The sequence below is a fragment of the Pseudorca crassidens genome, chromosome 6 (assembly GCF_039906515.1).
Source record: "Pseudorca crassidens isolate mPseCra1 chromosome 6, mPseCra1.hap1, whole genome shotgun sequence".
In the NCBI taxonomy this organism is placed as follows: Eukaryota; Metazoa; Chordata; class Mammalia; order Artiodactyla; family Delphinidae; genus Pseudorca; species Pseudorca crassidens.
In genome coordinates, this window is record NC_090301.1 from 14,021,631 (window position 1) to 14,041,499 (window position 19,869).

At 42.3% G+C, this 19,869-nt stretch overlaps 1 protein-coding gene across 2 annotated transcripts in view; it reads left to right on the forward strand.

Moving 5' to 3' along the window:
• Window positions 1–19,639, forward strand: part of FAM124B (family with sequence similarity 124 member B) — a 31,111-nt gene extending 11,472 nt beyond the window's left edge. Inside the window, exon 2 of one of the 2 annotated variants that reach the window (XM_067740402.1) lies at window positions 19,255–19,639. In XM_067740402.1, coding sequence (XP_067596503.1) covers window positions 19,255–19,356 — 102 coding nt within the window. In that variant the 3' untranslated portion in view covers window positions 19,357–19,639. Of the gene's footprint in view, window positions 1–396; window positions 4,073–19,254 lie in introns of those variants that run through there. The other variant, XM_067740401.1, reaches the window with a different exon arrangement.
• The last annotated feature ends 230 nt before the right edge of the window (window positions 19,640–19,869 follow it).

The following is a 19,869-nucleotide window of genomic DNA, read 5'->3' on the forward strand; positions in this document are numbered from 1 at the left end:
AAAGGGCAGTCTTGTAAAATTCTACCGGAGCTCAAGTAAAAATTAATGACAAGAGACTCCTCTAGATAGGATAGTCTAATATCAACCCTGAGCGATTTCTGAATATGGAACTAGCCATGCCGGTTTCCATTTCCAGAAGAAAAAGACCTCATTGGATCAAAAAAAAAAAAAAAAAAAAAGGTAGAATATAATGTCAAATGACCTTCCAGGAGGCAAAGGTGGCAGCTCATCCCTTTGAAGGATTGTACTTGTCACTGTTATTCCATTCAACCGACTTTATTGAAAGTCTGCTATGGGCACAGCATGGCAGAAGGCTGAATAGGACGTAGTCTGTTCTTGACACTTAGTTAATGGAAAACATCGGTTACACCTGTTCCTCTTCTCCTTGTCCCATAGGTCCAGTTGAATCCAGGACTTGGTGTTAGGAATGGTGAGCTTGCCTTTCTGAATGGCACCTCGGGAGCTGACACGCTCCCCCAGGGCTCCAGGCTGACCCCTGTCTCTGCGATTAGGACCCTAGAGCCGAGAAGCCGAAGGAGCCGGGGCAGGAGGTTCAAGGTGGGGTCGGTGGAGCGGCCTGAGCCTGGTGGGCGGACAGCGTCAGACAGCGCTAGTGGCACTCCGTGGAAAAGCCCTGGCCGCTCAGCCCAGCCCAGCAGCCCAGCTACGGACTCCCAGCTGCCTCTGCCTTCTCTCCACCTCGAACCCGGGGCCAGAATAGAGGTCCTCAGACGGGAAAACAGCTTTGAGAAGCAAGAGGCAGAGACGAATGTTGACACAGGATTCACCGTGGTCAGCTCTGGACCCAGGCAATCTTTTCTGAGCAGATTTCCAAGGGATCTTTGGACCCACCAGCCACCATCCTGCTTGTCAACCTCTTCCTTAGGGGCAGCTGCTTCCAAAAACAACAGAATCTTTAAGGAAAGCTTTCATCCTCTGTCACTTGCTGACCAAAGGGACCTTTGTTCCAGGACGATAATCTCAAAATGTACCCTTCCTCTGCCAGTCCAGGGTGAAGAAAAAGATACAGAAGAAGAATTCTTTATATAGCATAAAACAACTGTGGTTTTCTAAAACACAAAATCAAATAGAATGTTCTAGAAATGGAGCACTGACCCAGAATCAGCCTGTTTCTTGTTCATCTGAGGGGCTCTAAATGCTAGCCATGCACAGATCTGTATCACTTTTATTTCAAATGTTCAAAATCTAGCAGTGCTGGTGAGTGGTTGTTTATTTGCCGTCATGGTCATAAGGGAACACAGCCAACACACAGGGAAAAAGCCCAATGCCTCACGTCCTTGGAGACACACTAACACAGCTGGGTGTGTTGAGTTCAGTACCTATCAGGATAATTGCGTTATATGCAAATAAGTCGGATGTGTTATGCAATGCTGATTAGAGTCTGTAATTTGGTTTTAATTTTTACTTGCATTGCATTGTTCATCTCCCCTGGGCAGCATGGGCTATTTATTCTTTAGTGTTTTTTAGTTTTTATGTGACCTCATTTGGTAACTAGGCCCTGTTCACCACTCACCTCTAGTGACTTTTGCCTTTAAAGTTGTTTGCATCTGGAATGAGTTAACATGCAAAGTGTTTTGAACATTACAAACATTTCTCTTTCTCTCCTGTTTAATGAGCAGCAACCCTGGAAACCAAAAAAATTAAGTTAAAGATGAAAGCTAGGCTCTAGGGGGTTTTCCGGCTCCTCCATTTCTTGTTTGTTTCCGCACTACCCCAGTGGGGCCCATGGTTCATATAATTAAGCAGAGAGGAGTGGAATGTGATTGGATGATTTGAGATCTCCACTGAGTGTGGCAGGAAGATTGCATTGGTTGGGTCACTGGAGCCGGACTTGGGTTTTTTTGGCCATGTTCAAATTCCCGAATTCCTTTGCAGTACTCGTTCATTTATTCATTCATTTATACATCCATTCGTGCAACACAGTGTACAAATACTTACCTTTGAATAAGACATTGGTATATGGTACACATACATTCTGTGGCCATCAAACCCAAAACTTATTTATGGTTTCACTGTATCACAAATCCATTCTATCAATTCTTAAGAACAGGTGGAAGTTCAAACTTATTTCTCTGGGAAACTTTTCCACAGCTGATCACCACACTTGCTGCACAGGCTGTGGTAAGAATTCACAGCCTGTGGATGGAGATTGGGCATATTACGAATTGCGATTATAATCATAATGGACGAATTCTTAGTTGCTCATATGATGTATTATTTGGTTGGGTCTATACACACATTTTTTAAAAATCTGAGGGCTGTGTGTTTCAGTTAATTTACAAGGTTATTTGACTCCAAGAACTCCATTTTCCAGAACAGATGTTATGTGACTATAAGTGCTGACTTAGCCGGGTCTTTTGGAGACCCCTATACTGAGTAGACCTAATTGGAGAGAAGGATGAGTTCAGGTTTAAGCATGAATCTCATGGCAGCAAGACTGGACTGAGTTTGTGTGCTCTGTCCCCCTAAAAGAGTAGAAATGGAAGAGAGCTGCAAATGGATGAAGACAAGACTTCTAAACGGATTTCTGTCCTTATACTATCAGTATATTCTTATCCCCATGTTCTTTCTTTCCCTCAGATTAAAGTTAGATCTTAGAATGTGGAATGAAGAACTTACTTTTGGTATGGTTTTCTATAATAAGAGTTAAAAAAAATGAAAGTCTTATTTAAGTTGAATTATTGAGCTGCTTTGAAAAGCACAGCAGGTGGTTTTGAAGTTTCTTTCCGACTTTTTTGAGGTTATCTAATTCCTTTAACATAATACATAGGTAGGAATATAAGTACATGGAAAGCATAAAGAATAGTGAGGAATTTGAATGATTACAAAATTGACTTGTAAAATAAGACTGTACTCTTTTTTTTTTCTTTTTGCGGTATGCGGGCCTCTCACTGCTGTGGCCTCTCCCGTTGCGGAGCACAGGCTCCGGACGCGCAGGCTCAGCGGCCATGGCTCACAGGTCCAGCCGCTCCGCGGCATGTGGGATCTTCCCTGACCGGGGCATGAACCCGCGTCCCCTGCATCAGCAGGCGGACTCTCAACCACTGCGCCACCAGGGAAGCCCTAGACTGTACTTTTAAAATGTACTCTATTGTATCCTCCTACTCACTATAGGAATCCAATTTACAGCATGATGGGATGGAAATGCCAGTGGGCTATGTGACAGAGGCCCAGATTTTGGTCTCAGTTTAAAATTTACTATTTATATGTGAACTTAAACTCTTCGGTCTTCTGTTGCCTCGTCTCCTGTACTAAGGTTGTTATAGGGAATCAAGATTATGCACATGAAAGCATTTGGGTACTCTTAAACACTGTAAATCTGTAACATTATAATCACAAATGGTCCTTCCGACCCACATTTTTAAAATGTCTTAACAACAAAGGATTTTTTTTGAATCAACTTTTAGTGAAAGCAACGCTACAATTAAAAAAAAGAAATCCAACTCTCTAAGAGTTTTACTATGTGTGTCATTTATGTTTACACATCTAGGAGGAAAATTATGGATAGAAAGGATCAAATAGATCCTTAAGTTCAAAAGAGATTTTATATATAACAGGGACAAACTTATGAACTAGTTTAATCCAAATTATCAAATTATCCAGACTCTTTACTTACTTATACTGTATTTTTAAAAATATATTTATTCTATTTATTTATTGTTTCTGTCTGTGTAGGGTCTTCATTGCTGTGTGTGGGCATTTATCTGGTTGTGGTGAGCGGGGGATACTCTTCATTGTGGTTCGTGGGCTTCTCATTGTGGTGGCTTCTCTTGTTGTGGAGCACGGGTTCTAGGCATGCGGGCTTCAGTAGTTGTGGCACGTGGGCTCAGTAGTTGTGGCGCCTGGGCTTAGCCGCTCCGTGGCATGCGGGATCTTCCCGGACCAGGGATTGAACCCGTGTCTTCTGCACTGACAGGCAGATTCTCAACCACTCTACCACCAGGGAAGCCCTATACTGTATATTTTGAAATGTAAAATGTATCACAAGTGACTCCTGATGGTCAGATAATTTAATATTTTTATAGGTATATTAAAACTAAGTTGCATTACAGTTGTTTGGCTATTTTTCACCTTAATAGTAGTTCACATTTTTTGCAAGCATTATTTGCATATTGCTAAGCATTAATAGAAATGGTAACATTTAGAAACTTGCAAATGTGTTTGTCTCTTAGCGGAGGTAGAGCAGGGGATTTGCAGGCTGACAGGGAAGGAGAGGGACACACCTTGATTTACAAAGGGAAGTGGCACAGGTGCCTCAGCTATACCCCATCTGCCCTCAGCTCTGATGGCATTACCGAGTCCAAGCTTGTACTGCTCACTTCATGAAAGGCCAAGAAATTGAGAGACGAGTAGTTGGGGCAAAGAATAGCAACTTTATTCAGAAAGCCAGCACACTGAGATGATGGTGGACAGGTGGCCCAAAGAACCATCTTGCTGTTTTTTTTTTTTGTGGTACGCGGGCCTCTCACTGTTGTGGCCTCTCCCATTGCGGAGCACAGGCTCCGGACGCGCAGGCTCAGTGGCCATGGCTCACGGGCCTAGCCGCTCCGAGGCATGTGGGATCTTCCCAGACCGGGGAATGAGCCCGTTCCCCTGCATCGGCAGGCGGACTCTCAACCACTGCACCACCAGGAAAGCCCCTTGCTGGGGTTCTGCATGCTAGTTTCTTTTATAGAACAAAGCAGGGTGGGGTGAGAAGGTAAAGTAAAAAAGGTGATAAGTTGTTGCAAATATTTCCTGGCTCCGGCCTGACTTGGGAGGGGAGGTGTTAATTTCTTCCTTCCTGCAGCCATTCATAGGTGAGCCTGGTCAGGATGTTTCCTGTGAACTGAACAGAGGTATTTTAGTTTAATATTCAGGCATGAGAGACAGGGTTCCCAGAGATGGGCCATTATGTATACTTAAGCTATAGATAATATTCCTTTATAGTGATTAAGTTGTAGCAAAAGCAATAGAATGCAAAGGTTAAGGTAAAAGAAACAGATCTAACATGGAGTGAGATTTGTTCTTCCCTATTACAATGGGATTTTGTGGTGGTGACGCTGGTCTTTCCACTGCTCTACCAACAATGCAGTTATGCATGGGAGGTGCTGATAGCACAGAGAGGGATGGAGGCAAGAGTGGGAGGAGGTGAGAACCCCTTCCTTCCCTCCCAGAGAAAGATGGAGAAAGGGGAAGATGAGAGGAGAGAGCAGAATGGGGCCATGAGCACACACCCATTTTCTGTTGATTGGAAACTCCTAAGTTTCATCTCCTCGCTATAAAACTTAGAAATTCCTGGGATAACTTAACCCTGGCTGCCTTTCTTGAGTCTTCTCCAAGCCAGAGTGTGTGGGCTTTTCCTCCCTTTTTTCTCTTCCTTTTTTCGCCATTCCCCTCCGTTTTCATTCCTTTTTCTTTTCTCTTCTTTCCTTCTTTTCTCTTCCTCTCTCTCTTCCTCTGTGTGTGTGTGTGTGTGCGAATTTGATACTCTCTTCGTTCTTCACTTTGTTTAAAATACTTTGTCTTTGCAGCATCTCCCAAGATTCCTCAAGGGGTTGACCTGTAGCTGCAACTTCTGACGCCCCTTGGCTAAGCTCTGAGAGGATCAGAAAGAAGATTTGCTCCTTCTCTGAGGAAATTCTCGCTACATTCCAATTCATTGTTGGGGTTCTGCTCTGGGACTGCTCAACCCACATCACTTAGCAACGAGCTGGTCTCTCTTCCCCACAGCTCTCTCCTTCCTTTCACACCTGTCCAACCTTTCTCTGAGGTTTGAGATGTTTCCTGAGCATTTCTTACAATTAGCAATTTAAAATATTGTCTGTAATTTGTGATAGGAAAACAAAAGGAGCTTATGGCCCCAGAGAGCACATAATTAGGATTTATGTTATTAAGAACTCAAGCCTGCTAAACTTCATTTCAAACACATCATTGAAAAAGTCTAGTTATTCCAGAGACTCCATCTGAGCTACTGAAGACATAACTAGGTCTCTGCTTAGCATGCGCAATGCATTCTATTTGCAGATTCCATTTTTGCCAGAGATGATTCTGAGGTGTTTCTTTTAAGAAGAGTAATTGTAAAGAAGGACAATAATACCAAATCTGAGTTGATGATGGCTGACCTGAGAACCCCCTTCCTAGGTGGGCATTTCTTACTTGAGTATTTCCATCTTTACACCAATCCTGTGAGGTCGGTGCTACAATGACCCCCATTGTACAGATGAGAAAACTGAGGCACAGAGAGGTCGAGAGCCTAATCAGGAATGGCACAATAACTAAGCGGCTCAGTTAGGATTAGAATCTGGGCTGTCAGGCTGGCATCTACACCCTTAATCATGCTACTGTCCTGCTCCCCAAAGGGCGTGCAAGAAGGGAGACCTCCACTTCCACACGGTGCCACCCTACCTCCATACCTTGTACCCCAACAACTGGCATGCCACCCAGGTTTCCTTGTTGCTCCTCCAGCATGCCCCAGACCTGCCCTGGTGGGCCCCTTTTTGTCCTTTAGTTCTCAAATTAAGTCCACTGTCAGGAGGGACTTGACTAGATGGCGTCCTGTTAAAGCAGCCCAGGCACCAGTCCCTGTTGCAGTCCTAGGACCAGAGTAGGTGCCTTTACACGTATATTGTTCAATGAATGCACAACAAGGGTTGGGAACACCTATGAGGCTTCCATTCTCTAGAAGCCAGAGACAAGGGATTGTCTTAGTCTTCTGGGGCTGCCATAGACTGTGTGGCTTAAACAACAGACATTTACTTCTCACAGCTCTGCAGGCTGGGAAGCCCAAGATCAAGGTGCCAACATGGCCCATTTCTGGTGAGAGCTCTCTTTCCGTCTTGCACCAGCACTTTTTCTCTGTGTCCTCTTGTGGCGCCCAGAGATAAAGGGAGAGAACTCTCTCATGTCTCCGATTTTTTAAAAATTGAGGTATAATTGACATATAACACTATATTAGTTTCAGGTATACAGCATAATGATTCCATATTTGTACGTATTGCAGAATGATCACCACAATAAGTCTAGTTAAATTCTGTCACCACACAGTTTTTTTCTTGTGATGAGGACTTTTAAGATTCACTCTCAACACCTTTCATATATGCAATATAGTATTATTAACTATAGACATCCTGCTGTACAAAACATCGCCTCGACTTATTTCTCATGTCTCTTATAAGGGCACTAATCCCATTCATGAGGCCTTCACCCTCATGACCTAATTACCTGCCAAAGTCCCCACCTCCACAGTGGGGATTAGAGCTTCTGCATTCGAATTTGGGAGGACACATCCATTCCATAATAGCGATAAACCATTTCCTTCCTGCCTAGGTCCTAGGGCCATGTTGACTCCGGGCAGCCCCTCTTCACCAGCATTTCCTCCATTTATCAGGTGTGTACTTTCCCTCCTTTATCTGTTGACTGCAGACCTATGACAATTGACAGAACCTCCCTCCTTATCTCCCCTGGTCCTCTTTAGTGTATAAGCGTCCCTGTACCTTTCCTTCATTGTTGGTGCTGCTGTGCTCTATCAAAGGTTTGGCTTCCTCCGTCCATTCCACAAATGCGTCCTGTGTGCTAGACCCCCGGGAAGTGGACCCTCAGATACCCCACACCTTCTGCCTTCAACTCTGGGAGGTTGTCCAGACTCCCTGCACCTCGGCCAGTGAGCCTCACTTCCAAAGGAGCAGGTTTTATCTTCAAGGAAGTAGCCACACTGGACAGTCACAGCAAAAATGACGCTTACGTTCTCACCACGAGGGCTGTTTGAATTCCCATGGGCAGACAGTCAGAGCAAAAATGACACTGTTGCTCTCACCACGAGGGGTGTTTGAATTCCCGTGGGCGTGGACTGTGGTTGAGGCAATCTAACATCTATTATAAGTCACAGTCCTTTTTATATCCCTTTCACAGTTTAGCATTTGCATCTTGGAATTTTCTCTTGCTTTGTGCCATGGTCTGAATCACGAAACTAAGCGTGACTGAATTTCAGCAGGACGTTTTTAGTGGGGTGTGTAAACATCGATACTTACCTTGTTTTTCACCCATCATTAGTCTGTCACTAGAGGGCACTGTTGTGACACTATCCAATGACTGCGGGGGGCGTCTCCAAGCTTTTCCCCTTTGCTTCAGCCGGAGAGAGCACAAAGTATTACAGATATTTAAAAATTAATTTCTGTTCAGGAAATTTCCCCATAGGAGTATCAGCAGGAGGCAGAGCCCACCTGAAATACTTTCCATCCGCGCGTCCCCTCGTGATGTTGTCACTAGGCCAATCAGGTGTTCTCTCCTAGAGTCTTGATGTGGAAAAACTCCTTTAGGGTCGGGGGAGGCGGCAGCAGCAGTCCCAGGGAGAAGTGACGTCAGTCTTTGGCTTTGGAGCCCTTACCCCACATTGGTCCAGGGGCCTGCTTTTGGTTGTGATTCATCCTCCTTTTGTTCTTTTGTATCTTCTGAGCCAGTTCTCCAGCCTTCTGATCAATCCGTTCTCAGCTCGCATCGGCTACAATCAGTTCTGTTCTTGCACCAAATAACTGAGATTGATACAGAGTGAAACACTGATCGGGGTTCGGACCAAGAACAAAATTGGGGCACATTGTAAGGGAATTGCATTTTCAAAGGGATAAATAAAGATGTTAAAAACCGGTCGTTTGGGGGTTCAGTGTCTCTTTGAAGTTCCCCTGGCTTTGATTCTTTTCCTCTTGGATTGCTTCTTTCTTCTCCCTCACGGCCAGACAGTGAGAAGACCCGCCCCCTACCCTTTAGCAGGCGAAGAAGGACTGGACGCAGAGTGGGTGCAGGGTCCGTTCTGAGAAGTAGGTCTGCCTCTAGACTTTTGTCCAGGGAAGATGGAAAGAACCCTATGTGCTACATGTGGTCTGGCCTAGGTCACCAGGACAGGGCCTCAACCTAGAGCCCTTTCATTTACAAGCAAGAGAGACTGAGAACTAATTTAAACAAAAGGGGGAAAGAAGGAAAGCTACAGGGTCATTTAACTGAAAGCCTGCATCAGGTAATCACAGCCCCAGCATCACATTCCACCAGCCGCGTCTCCTAGTGGAGACAGGAAGTCTCTTCTCAGAGTTCCAGAGAAAATTCTCTGATTGGCCTGGCCTGAGTCACATGTCTATTCCTGGACCAATCACTGTGCCCAGATGATGGGGTTCTCTGATTGGTGACACTGTGTCTGTGTCTGTTTGTGTGAATGAGATTTGGAGGGACACAGGGAGGGAGTCAGACCCACTTGAACAACATGTGGGTCCACACAAGAAAGGGACGTTTTATTAATCAGAAAAAGTGAGAAGAGATGTTGGCTGGCAACGGAAGCAGAGGTCCACTCCTGGCCACAACTGTAGCTGGTAACCAAGGAAGAGCACCTTCTGCATAGTACTTGTGAGGGGGACCCTGGATGCAGCTCCTGGTCTCCTCTTCCTTGCAAAGAGCATAGTTTTTGACAGCATGAGACCTTCCAGTATCCGGCCTCCATCAGCCCATGTTGTTTTCTTTAAAAGCTGTATTAGTTTTCTAGAGTTGTTGTAACAGATACAGTGTAAACGTCATGGTGCAAAACAACAGAAGGTATTCCCTCACAGCTCTGGAGGCCAGGTGTCAGAAATCAAGGTGCTGGTGGAGCTACACTCCCTCTGGAGGCCCAGGTGGAGAATGCTCCTCTGCCTCTTCCAGCTTCTCCAGGCGTTCCTTGGCTGCATTTGCAAAACTCTGATCTCTGACTCCATTTCCAAAGTCACCTTCTTCTCTTCTTATATCTCTCTCTGTCTCTTACAGTGACACTTGGTATTGGATTTAGGTCATCCGCCCCCAATAATTCAGGATGATTTCATTTCAAGATCTTTAACTTAATTACATCTGCAAAGTCCCTTTTTCCAAATAAGGTCACATTTACAGGTTCTGGGAGTTAGGAGAGGGACATAACTTTTGGGAGGCCACCATTCAACCCACTATAGACCCTTATAATTATATGGTTTATAATTTTCTGGTTTAGTTATTTATTTGTATTGCCTGTTACTCTCCCTTAGCCCACACTACTCTGTCTCTATCTCTCCCTCTCCCTCTCTCTCTCTCTCTCTCTCTCTCTCTCACACACACACACACAAATATAACCTCCATCAGAGTTAGAACCTGCCTGCCACCTTTATAACTGTATTTATAAGGCCTAAAACAGTGCCAGAACCAGAGAAGACACTCAGTGAGTGTTTGTTGATTGAATAAAGGAATGAAAGAATTGATTTCCTTGGATTGTGTGCCATTAGCACGGCATCAGTGTATTTAGTGAGCTCCTAACTCACTGCATTAGTGTTGGGTTACGTATGGATCTCGGTCCCCCATTTTATTTTATTTTATTAATTTTTTTAACATCTTTATTGGAGTATGATTGATTTACAATGGTGTGTTAGTTTCTGCTTTATAACCAAGTGAATCAGTTATATATATACATATGTCCCCATATCTCTTCCCTCTTGCGTCTCCCTCCCTCCCACTCTCTCTATCCCACCCCTCTAGGTGGTCACAAAGCACCGAGTTGATCTCCCTGTGCTATGCGGCTGCTTCCCACCTGCTATCTATTTTACGTATGGTAGTGTATATATGTCCATACCACTCTCTCACTTTGTCACAGCTTACCCTTCCCCCTCCCCATATCCTCAAGTCCATTCTCTTGTAGGTCTGTGTCTTTATTCCTGTCTTACCCCTAGGTTATTCATGACATTTTTTTTTCTTAGATTCCATATATATGTGTTAGCATACGGTATTTGTCTTTCTCTTTCTGACTTACTTCACTCTGTATGACAGACTCTAGGTCCATCCACCTCACTACAAACAACTCAATTTCGTTTCTTTTTATGGCTGAGTAATATTCCATTGTATATATGTCCCACATCTTCTTTATCCATTCATACGATGATGGACACTTAGGTTGTTTCCATCTCCGGGCTATTGTAAACAGAGCTGCAATGAACATTTTGGTACATGACTCTTTTTGAATTATGGTTTTCTCAGGATATATGCCCAGTAGTGGGATTGCTGGGTCATATGGTAGTTCTATTTGTAGTTTTTTAAGGAACCTCCATACTGTTCTCCATAGTGGCTGTACAAATTCACATTCCCACTAGCAGTGCAAGAGTGTTCCCTTTTCTCCATACCCTCTCCAGCATTTATTGTTTCTAGATTTTTTGTTGATGGCCATTCTGACCGGTGTGAGATGATATCTCATTGTAGGTTTGATTTGCATTTCTCTAATGATTAATGATGTTGAGCATTCTTTCATGTGTTTGTTGGCAATCTGTATATCTTCTTTGGAGAAATGTCTATTGAGGTCTTCTGCCCATTTTTGGATTGGGTTGTTTGTTTTTTTGTTATTGAGCTGCATGAGCTGCTTGTAAATTTTGGACATTAATCTTTTGTCAGTTGCATCATTTGCAAAAATTTTCTCCCATTCTGAGGGTTGTCCTTTGGTCTTGTTTATGGTTTCCTTTGCTGTGCAAAAGCTTTGAAGTTTCATTAGGTCCCATTTGTTTATTTTTGTTTTTATTTACATTTCTCTAGGAGGTGGGTCAAAAAGGATCTTGCTGTGATTTATGTCATAGAGTGTTCTGCCTATGTTTGATAGTTTCTGGCCTTACATTTAGGTCTTTAATCCATTTTGAGCTTATTTTTGTGTACAGTGTTAGGGAGTGTTCTAATCTCATACTTTTACATGTTCCTGTCCAGTTTTCCCAGCACCACTCATTGAAGAGGCTGTCCTTTCTCCACTGTACATTCCTGCCTCCTTTATCAAAGATAAGGTGACCATATGTGCATGGGTTTATATCTGAGCTTTCTATCCTGTTCCATTGATCTATCTTTCTGTTTTTGTGCCAGTACCATACTGTCTTGATTACTGTAGCTTTGTAGTATAGTCTGAAGTCAGGGAGCCTGATTCCTCCAGCTCCATTTTTCATTCCCAAGATTGCTTTGGCTATTCGAGATCTTTTGTGTTTCCATACAAATTGTGAAGTTTTTTGTTCTAGTTCTGTGAAAAATGCCAGTGGTAGTTTGATAGGGATTGCATTGAATCTTTAGATTCTTTGGGTAGTATAGTCATCTTCACAATGCTGATTCGTCCAATCCAAGAACATCGTATATCTCTCCATCTGTTTGTGTCATCTTTCTTTGATTTCTTTCATCAGCGTCTTATAGTTTTCTGAGTACAGGTCTTTTACCTCCTTAGGTAGGTTTATTTCTAGGTATTTTATTCTCTTTGTTGCAAAGGTGAATGGGATTGTTTCCTTAATTTCTCTTTCTGATCTTTCATTGTTATTATCTAGGAATGCAAGAGATTTCTGTGCGTTAATTCTGTGTCCTGCAAGTTTACCAGATTCATTGATTAGCTCTAGTAGTTTTCTGGTGGCATCTTTTGGATGATCTATGTATAATGTCATGTCATCTGCGAACACTGACAGTTTTACTTCTTCTTTTCCAGTTTGTATTCCTTTTATTTCTGTGTCTTCTCTGATTGCCGTGGCTAAAACGTCCAAAACTATCTGAATAATAGTGGCGAGAGTGGCATCCTTGTCTTGTTCCTGATCTTAGAGGAAATGCTTTCAGTTTTTCACCATTGAGGACGATGTTTGCTGTGGGTTTGTCATATATGGTCTTTATTATGTTGAGGTAGGTTCCCTCTATGCCCACTTTCTGAAGAGTTTTTATCATAAATCAGTGTTGAATTTTGTCAAAAGTTTTCTCTGCATCTATTGAGATGACCATATGGTATTTCTCCTTCAATTTGTTAATATGATGTATCACATTGATTGATTTGCATATATTGGAGAATCCTTGCATCCCTGGGATAAATCTCACTTGATCATGGTGTATGATCCTTTTAATGTGCTGTTGGCTTCTGTTTGCTAGTATTTTATTGAGGACTTTTGCATCTATATTCATCAGTGATATTCATCATCTGTAATTTTCTTTTTTTTTGTAGTATCTCAGTCTGGTTTTGGTATCAGGGTGATGGTGGCCTCGTAGAATGAGTTTGGGAATGTTCCTTCCTCTGCAATTTTTTGGAAGAGTTTGAGAAAGATGGGTGTTCGCTCTTCTCTAAATGTTTGATAGAATTCACATGTGAAGCCATCTGGTCCTGGACTTTTGTTTGCTGGAAGATTTTTCATCACAGTTTCAATTTCAGTGCTTGTGATTGGTCTGTTCATATTTTCTATTTCTTCCTGGTTCAGTCTTGGAAGGTTATACCCTTCTAAGAATTTGTCCATTTCTTCCAGCTTGTCCATTTTATTAGCATAGAGTTGCTTCTAGTAGTCTCTTATGTTGCTTTGTTTTTCTGTGGTGCCCATTGTAACTTCTTTTTCATTTCTCATTTTATTGATTTGAGTCCTCTCCCTCTTTTTCTTGATGGTCTGGCTAATGGTTTATCAATTTGTTTATCTTCTCAAAGAGACAGCTTTTAGTTTTATTGATCTTTGCTATTGTTGTCTTTGTTTCTATTTCATTTATTTCTGCTCTGATCTTTATGATTTCTTTCCTTCTACTAAATTTGGGTTTTGTTTGTTCTTCTTTCTCTAGTTTCTTTAGGGGTAATGTTAGGTTTTTTACTTGAGATTTTTCTTGTTTCTTGAGGTAGACTTGTATAGCTATAAACTTCCCTCTTAGAACTGCTTTTGCTGCATCCCATAGGTTTTGGATCATCGTGTTTTCATTGTCACTTGTCTCTAGGTAATTTTTGATTTCCTCTTTGATTTTTTCAGTGATCTCTTGGTTATTTAGTAACGTATTGTTTAGCCTCCAAGTGTTTGTGTTTTTTACGTTTTTTTACCCTGTAATTCATTTCTAATCTCATAGCGTTGTGGTCCGAAAATATGCTTGATATGATTTCAATTTTCTTAGATTTACCGAGGCTTGATTTGTGTCCCAAGATGTGATCTATCCTGGAGAATGTTCCATGAGCACTTGAGAAGAAAGTGTAATCTGCTGTTTTTGGATGGAATGTCCTATAAATATCAATTAAATATATCTGGTCTATTGTGTCATTTAAAGCTTCTGTTTCCTTATTTATTTTTATTTTGGATGATCTGTTCATTGGTGTAAGTGAGGTGTTAAAACCCCCCACTATTATTGTGTTACTGTTGATTTCCTCTTTTATAGCTGTTAGCATTTGCCTTATGTATTGTTGTGCTCCTATTTTGGGTGCATATATATTTATAATTGTTATATCTTCTTCTTGGATTGATCCCTTGATCATTACGTAGTGTCCTTCCTTGTCTCTTGTAACATTCTTTATTTTAAAGTCTATTTTATCTGATAAGAGTATAGCTACTTCAGCTTTCTTTTGATTTCCATTTGCATCGAATATCTTTTTCCATCCCTCACTTTCAGTCTGTATGTGTCCCTAGGTGTGAAGTGGGTCTCTTGTAGACAGTATATATATGGGTCTTGTTTTTGTTTCCATTCAGCAAGCCTGTGTCTTTTGGTTGGGGCATTTAATCCATTCACATTTAAGGTAATTATCCATATGTATGTTCCTATTACCACTATCTTAATTGTTGTGGGTTTGTTTTTGTAATTCCTTTTCTTTGCTAGTGTTTACCAGTTAGAGAAGTTCCTTTAGCATTTGTTGTAGAGTTGGTTTAGTGGTGCTGAATTCTCTTAGCTTTTGTTTTTCTGTAAAGCCTTTGATTTCTATGTCAAATCTGGATGAGATCCTTGCTGGGTAGAGTAATCTTGGTTGTAGTTTTTTCCCTTTCATCCCTTTAAATATGTTGTGCCACTCCCTTCTGGCTTGTAGAGTTTCTGCTGAGATATCAGCTGTTAACCTTATGGGAGTTCCCTTGTATGTTATTTGTCATTTTTCCCTTGTTGCTTTTAGTAATTTTTTTTTGTCTTTGATTTTTGTCAATTTGTTTACTATGTGTCTCGACATGTTTCTCCTTGGGTTTATCCTGCCTGGGACTCTCTTCACTTCCTGTACTTAGGTGGCTCTTTCCTCTCCCATGTTAGGGAAGTTTTCAACTATAATCTCTTCAAATATTTTCTCGGGTCTTTCTCTCTCTCTTCTCCTTCTGGGACCCCTATAATGTGAATGTTGTTGTGTTTAATGTTGTCCCAGAGGTCTCTTAGGCTGTCTTCATTTCTTTTCAGTCTTTTTTCTTTATTCTGTTCTGCAGCAGTAAATTCCACCATTCTGTCTTCCAGGTCACTTATCCGTTCTTCTGCCTCAGGTATTCTGCTATTGATTTCTTCTAGTGTAGTTTTCATTTCAGTTATTGTATTGTTCATCTCTGTTTTTTCTTTAATTCTTCTAGGTCTTTGTTAAACATTTCTTACATCTTCTCAATCTTTGCCTCCATTCTTTTGCCGAGGTCCTGGATCATCTTCACTATCATTATTCTGAATTCTTTTTCTGGAAGGTTGCCTATCTCCACTTCATTTAGTTGTTTTTCTGGGGTTTTATCTTGTTCCTTCATCTGGTACATAGTCCTCTGCCTTTTCATTTTGTCTTTCTCTCTGTGAATGTGGTTTTCATTCCATAGGCTGCAGGATTGTGGTTCTTCTTTCTTCTGCTGTCTGCCGTCTGGTGGATGAGGCTATCTGAGAGGCTTGTGCAAGCTTCCTGATGGGAGGGACTGGTGGTGGGTAGAGCTGGGTGTTGCTCTGGTGGGCAGACCTCAGTAAAACTTTAATCTGCTTGTCTGCTAATGGGTGAGGCTGAGTTCCCTCGTGTTGGTTGCTTGGCCTGAGGTGACTCAACACTGGAGCCTAGAGGCTCTTTGGTGGGGCTAATGGTGGACTCCAGGAAGGGTTATGCCAAGGAGTACTTCCCAGAACTTCTGCTGCCAGTGTCCTTGTCCCTGTGGTGAGCCACAGGCACCCCCACTTCTGCAGGAGGTCTTCCAAAACTTGCAGGTAGGTCTGGTTCAGTCTCCTATGGGGTCACTGCTCCTTTCCCCTGGGTCTTGATGTGCACACTACTTTGTGTGTGCCCTCCAAGTGTGGACTCTCTCTTTCCCCCAGTCCTGTTGAAGTCCTGCAATGAAATCCCACTAGCCTTCAAAGTCTGATTCTCTGGGAATTCCTCCTCCTGTTGCCGGACCCCCAGGTTGAGAATCTTGATGTGGGGCTCAGAACCTTCACTCCAGTGGGTGGACTTCTGTGTTATAAGTGTTCTCCAGTTTGTGAGTCACCCACCCAGCAGTTATGGGATTTGATTTTATTGTGATTGTGCCCCTCCTACCATTTCACTGTGGCTTCTCCTTTGTCTTTGGATGTGGGGTATCTTTTTTGGTGAGTTCCAGTGTCTCCCTGTCGATGATTGTTCAGCAGTTAGATGTGACTCCAGTGCTCTTGCAAGAGGGAGTCAATTGCCTCCTTAAATGGTTATTCAGTGGTTTCTCCCGCACTGATGGGGACCAGAGTCTGCTTTCAGTCTCACCCATGAAAGTCTTGGTGAGGCTGAGTAACTTAGTGTGAAATTTGAATTTGGGACTATTTTGCACTTTGCATATGAAAATGAGGTATTCCAATGAGGCAATTAAATTCTGCTTCATAAGGAAATTTTTTCTTCTGTTGTGAGCATAATTTTGGAAAGAGGTGAAAGTATAGCTGTGTCCTGGGAACTCTTTATTAAGTCTGAAAAGTGCCACCCCTGTCACCTCTTGAACTCAATATGTTCACACCATTCAGTTATACTACAGGCTGACATTTTTCTGTCCTATATTGTACTGAAATGAAGATGATCAATTTCTGTGACTTTGTTAGGTTTTGTAAGTTCACTTCTGCAGAGAGGCTACAGAGATGGATGAAAATGGAAAGGTACGTAGTGGAAATAAACCAATATCCTCATGGCTGTCACTTGTGGTGGACCAGTTCCCTTGCTCCAAGAGGAGTGAGGCAGAGGGTGCCCGGGAAAAGGCAACCTCTTATTAAGAAAGAGGTGCCAGAATCTCAGATGTCTTTACGGAAGGCAAAGGCTTTGCTTCTTTGAGTCGATAGCTCTGTAGTTTCTGCTCAGTTATCCCTGGGTTACAGTCACAAAAAGATCCAGTGAGGTCAACTTCCACAGGATAAGTGAGTGATTCGGAGAGCTGAGAGTGACTGGGGGTGCCGTTCTGTCCCAAGAGAGAGACTGAAGGAAGAAAAGAGGGCTGTGTCCCTGGTCAGTGGTTTTATTTTGCAGACAAGGGGCAGTTGGGGTAGAAGGAAGGAGTGAGTCTACTGGGATGGAAGCTGATCACAGGAGCACGAGTAGGGACAAGAATCAGGCCAAGATCTTGTTCTCAGCTGCCAATGACCATGGAAGCAGGATCTTTTGTTTAATGTGACAAGAGCTGAACCAAATTCCCTGATGCTCTCAGATGAGTTGCCATGGGGAGAATCTTAGACATGGTGCCTTAGCCAACATGCGCTCAGATCCAGAGCTCACTGACTTTGGGCCTGGAACTAAGGTGAGGACCTGGAGACAAGAGAAAGTGATGCTGAGGTGTGTGCGTGTGTGTGTGTGTGTGTGTGTCTGTTTGTCTGCCGAGCGGATGCACAAGTCTTTAGTAGGATAATAATCATCGCTCAAACATAATGAACACTCAATATATCCAAGGCACTGTTCTAAGACTTTTTTCTTGTACAGTTCAGTTTCTAAGATTTTTACATATATTAACTCATTTAATCCTCACAACAACTCTACAAAGGAGGTACGATTATTATCCTCATTTAACAAATGAGGAAACTGAGGCGGAGTATAAGTAACTCGCACAACAAGTAGAAAGAGCCCAGGCTGTCTGAGCTGGAATTCCTGACTCTTCATTACCTTACTCTTTGTGAATATATGGCTGAATAATGGTCCCCAAAGATATACAGTTCCTAAGCCCTGGAATCTGTGAATGTTACTTGATGTGATGAAAGGGACTTTGCAGATGTGATTAAGTTAAGAGTGGTGAGATGAGGAGATTATTCTGGGTTTTCCCCTGGGGTCTAAATGTAACCACAAGTGTTCTTATAAGAGGGAGCCTTGACTACAGAAGAGGCAGAGGTGATGTGATGCGAGGAAGGAGGCATGAGCAGGTAGCTTCTAGAACGTGGAAAAGGCAAGGAAGCAGGCCCTTCCCTAGAGCCTCCAGAAGAGCCAGCCTTGCCAACATCTTGGCTTTCATCCTGTCAAACCTATTTCGAACTTCTGGCCTCCAGAATTTTACGATAATATTAATAAATTCACGTTGACTTAAATCACTAAGTTCATGGCAATTTGTTATAGCAGCCACTGGAAACGAGTGCACCATGATTCTCAACTCTTTTCATAGAAAAACGTAGAGGTGATGTATGTCCTCAAGGCATATGCTCTCATTTTGACTCTCACCAAATTAAATAGTGTATGTATATGTACGTGTGTGTGTGCATGTATGTGTTTGGTGAGGGCAAGACATAATGAGCACATGTTTTAAGTATGAGATTCAGTCGTATGAAAGTAATATAAATTCATTTTTAAGAAAACTCTAATATTATTATTCACTATTAACACTATTTTAAAACTTACTACTTTGACCCCACAAAGAATATTAACAGGTAGGTGGTATTGATGAACGAACCTATGCAAACCTTACTTGGTTGCTTGTAATGATACACGTTGTTATTTGCCTCATTCATTTGATTTGGTGATTCACTTCCACTGATGCCCACAGAAATGTTCACAGCAATATACTACACTCCAAAAATGCAGATGGAGATGCTCTATTCATGCTTCTTCATCTCCCCTTGTCCTTTCCTTAATAAAAATGTATCCGTGGTTAGAAGGATAAGGAAAGGGAAGGAAAAACAAAAATGACAACTCAACACACAAATCCCAGCCCACTATTAGGGGTTAAGATCTGGGGATGTTTTCATTCTGCCAGTGTAAGCTTCATCTTTTTGCTTTTGTTCAGAAAGTTCATCAGGATGCAAGTGACAGGAAGTGAGGTCTGATTGGAATAAGCTGGAATCTTACATAATTAAAAATGCAAAGAATCCACAAACCTTGGTCCTGTATTAATTGCAAAACACTACGCTTTTTGTCAGACAGTCCTGGACATCGGCACCCAGTGCTGAGATAGGCAAGGAGTGTACATTTCTCTTTCACAGGTGTGAGCAGGGCTTATCATATGGTACACAGGTTGTATGTGCACACACCAGGGCTGCCTTCACCATTTGAACACACATGAACCCCTGTTTGCTAGGACAATTTCCCAGGGGTGGCACTGAGAGTTGTCTTTTTCTGATTTACAGAGGGCACCATGTGGGCTAACAGGGAGCTCGAGAACACTTGCATTGGCACAGCAGGAAGAGGGTCCGTGGATGGAAAGCCATGTCCTTTCTGGGCTATTTTGACCTCAGAAAGAAGGAGACAGCAACTGGAAAAAGGCAGGAAAGACACCTGCCATTGGGAGTGATCCTCATGAAGAAATCTGAGTGGGGCTATCCAGAAACCACATATTAATAATCCCTACAGTACTCTTATGTAAGATGTGAGATGGCTCCCCTACATCACAGGAAGATGCCAATGCTTAGTGAATATTCATGGTAAGGAGATCCTTATGTGTGTGTCATACTTTATTCATCATAAAAATCACGCTTAAGTGAAAAAAATGATAATCCAAAGAGGCAGTCAAATTGTATAATAGAAGGATTTAAAGAAATCTCGAAATACTTTTTGCTTATTTTCGGTTCGAGGTAAGCTTTATGCCAAGTGAACCTACTATGTTGTCACTAGGCCAGGCTAGTTGGACGCCAAATACAAGTTGCCCACATATATATTATAACTGAGTTTTCCAAGTATAAACAAGTTCTGACACTTCATTTCTGTCTTTGAAGTAATTGTGGGCAGTAAAGGTTCATAATGTG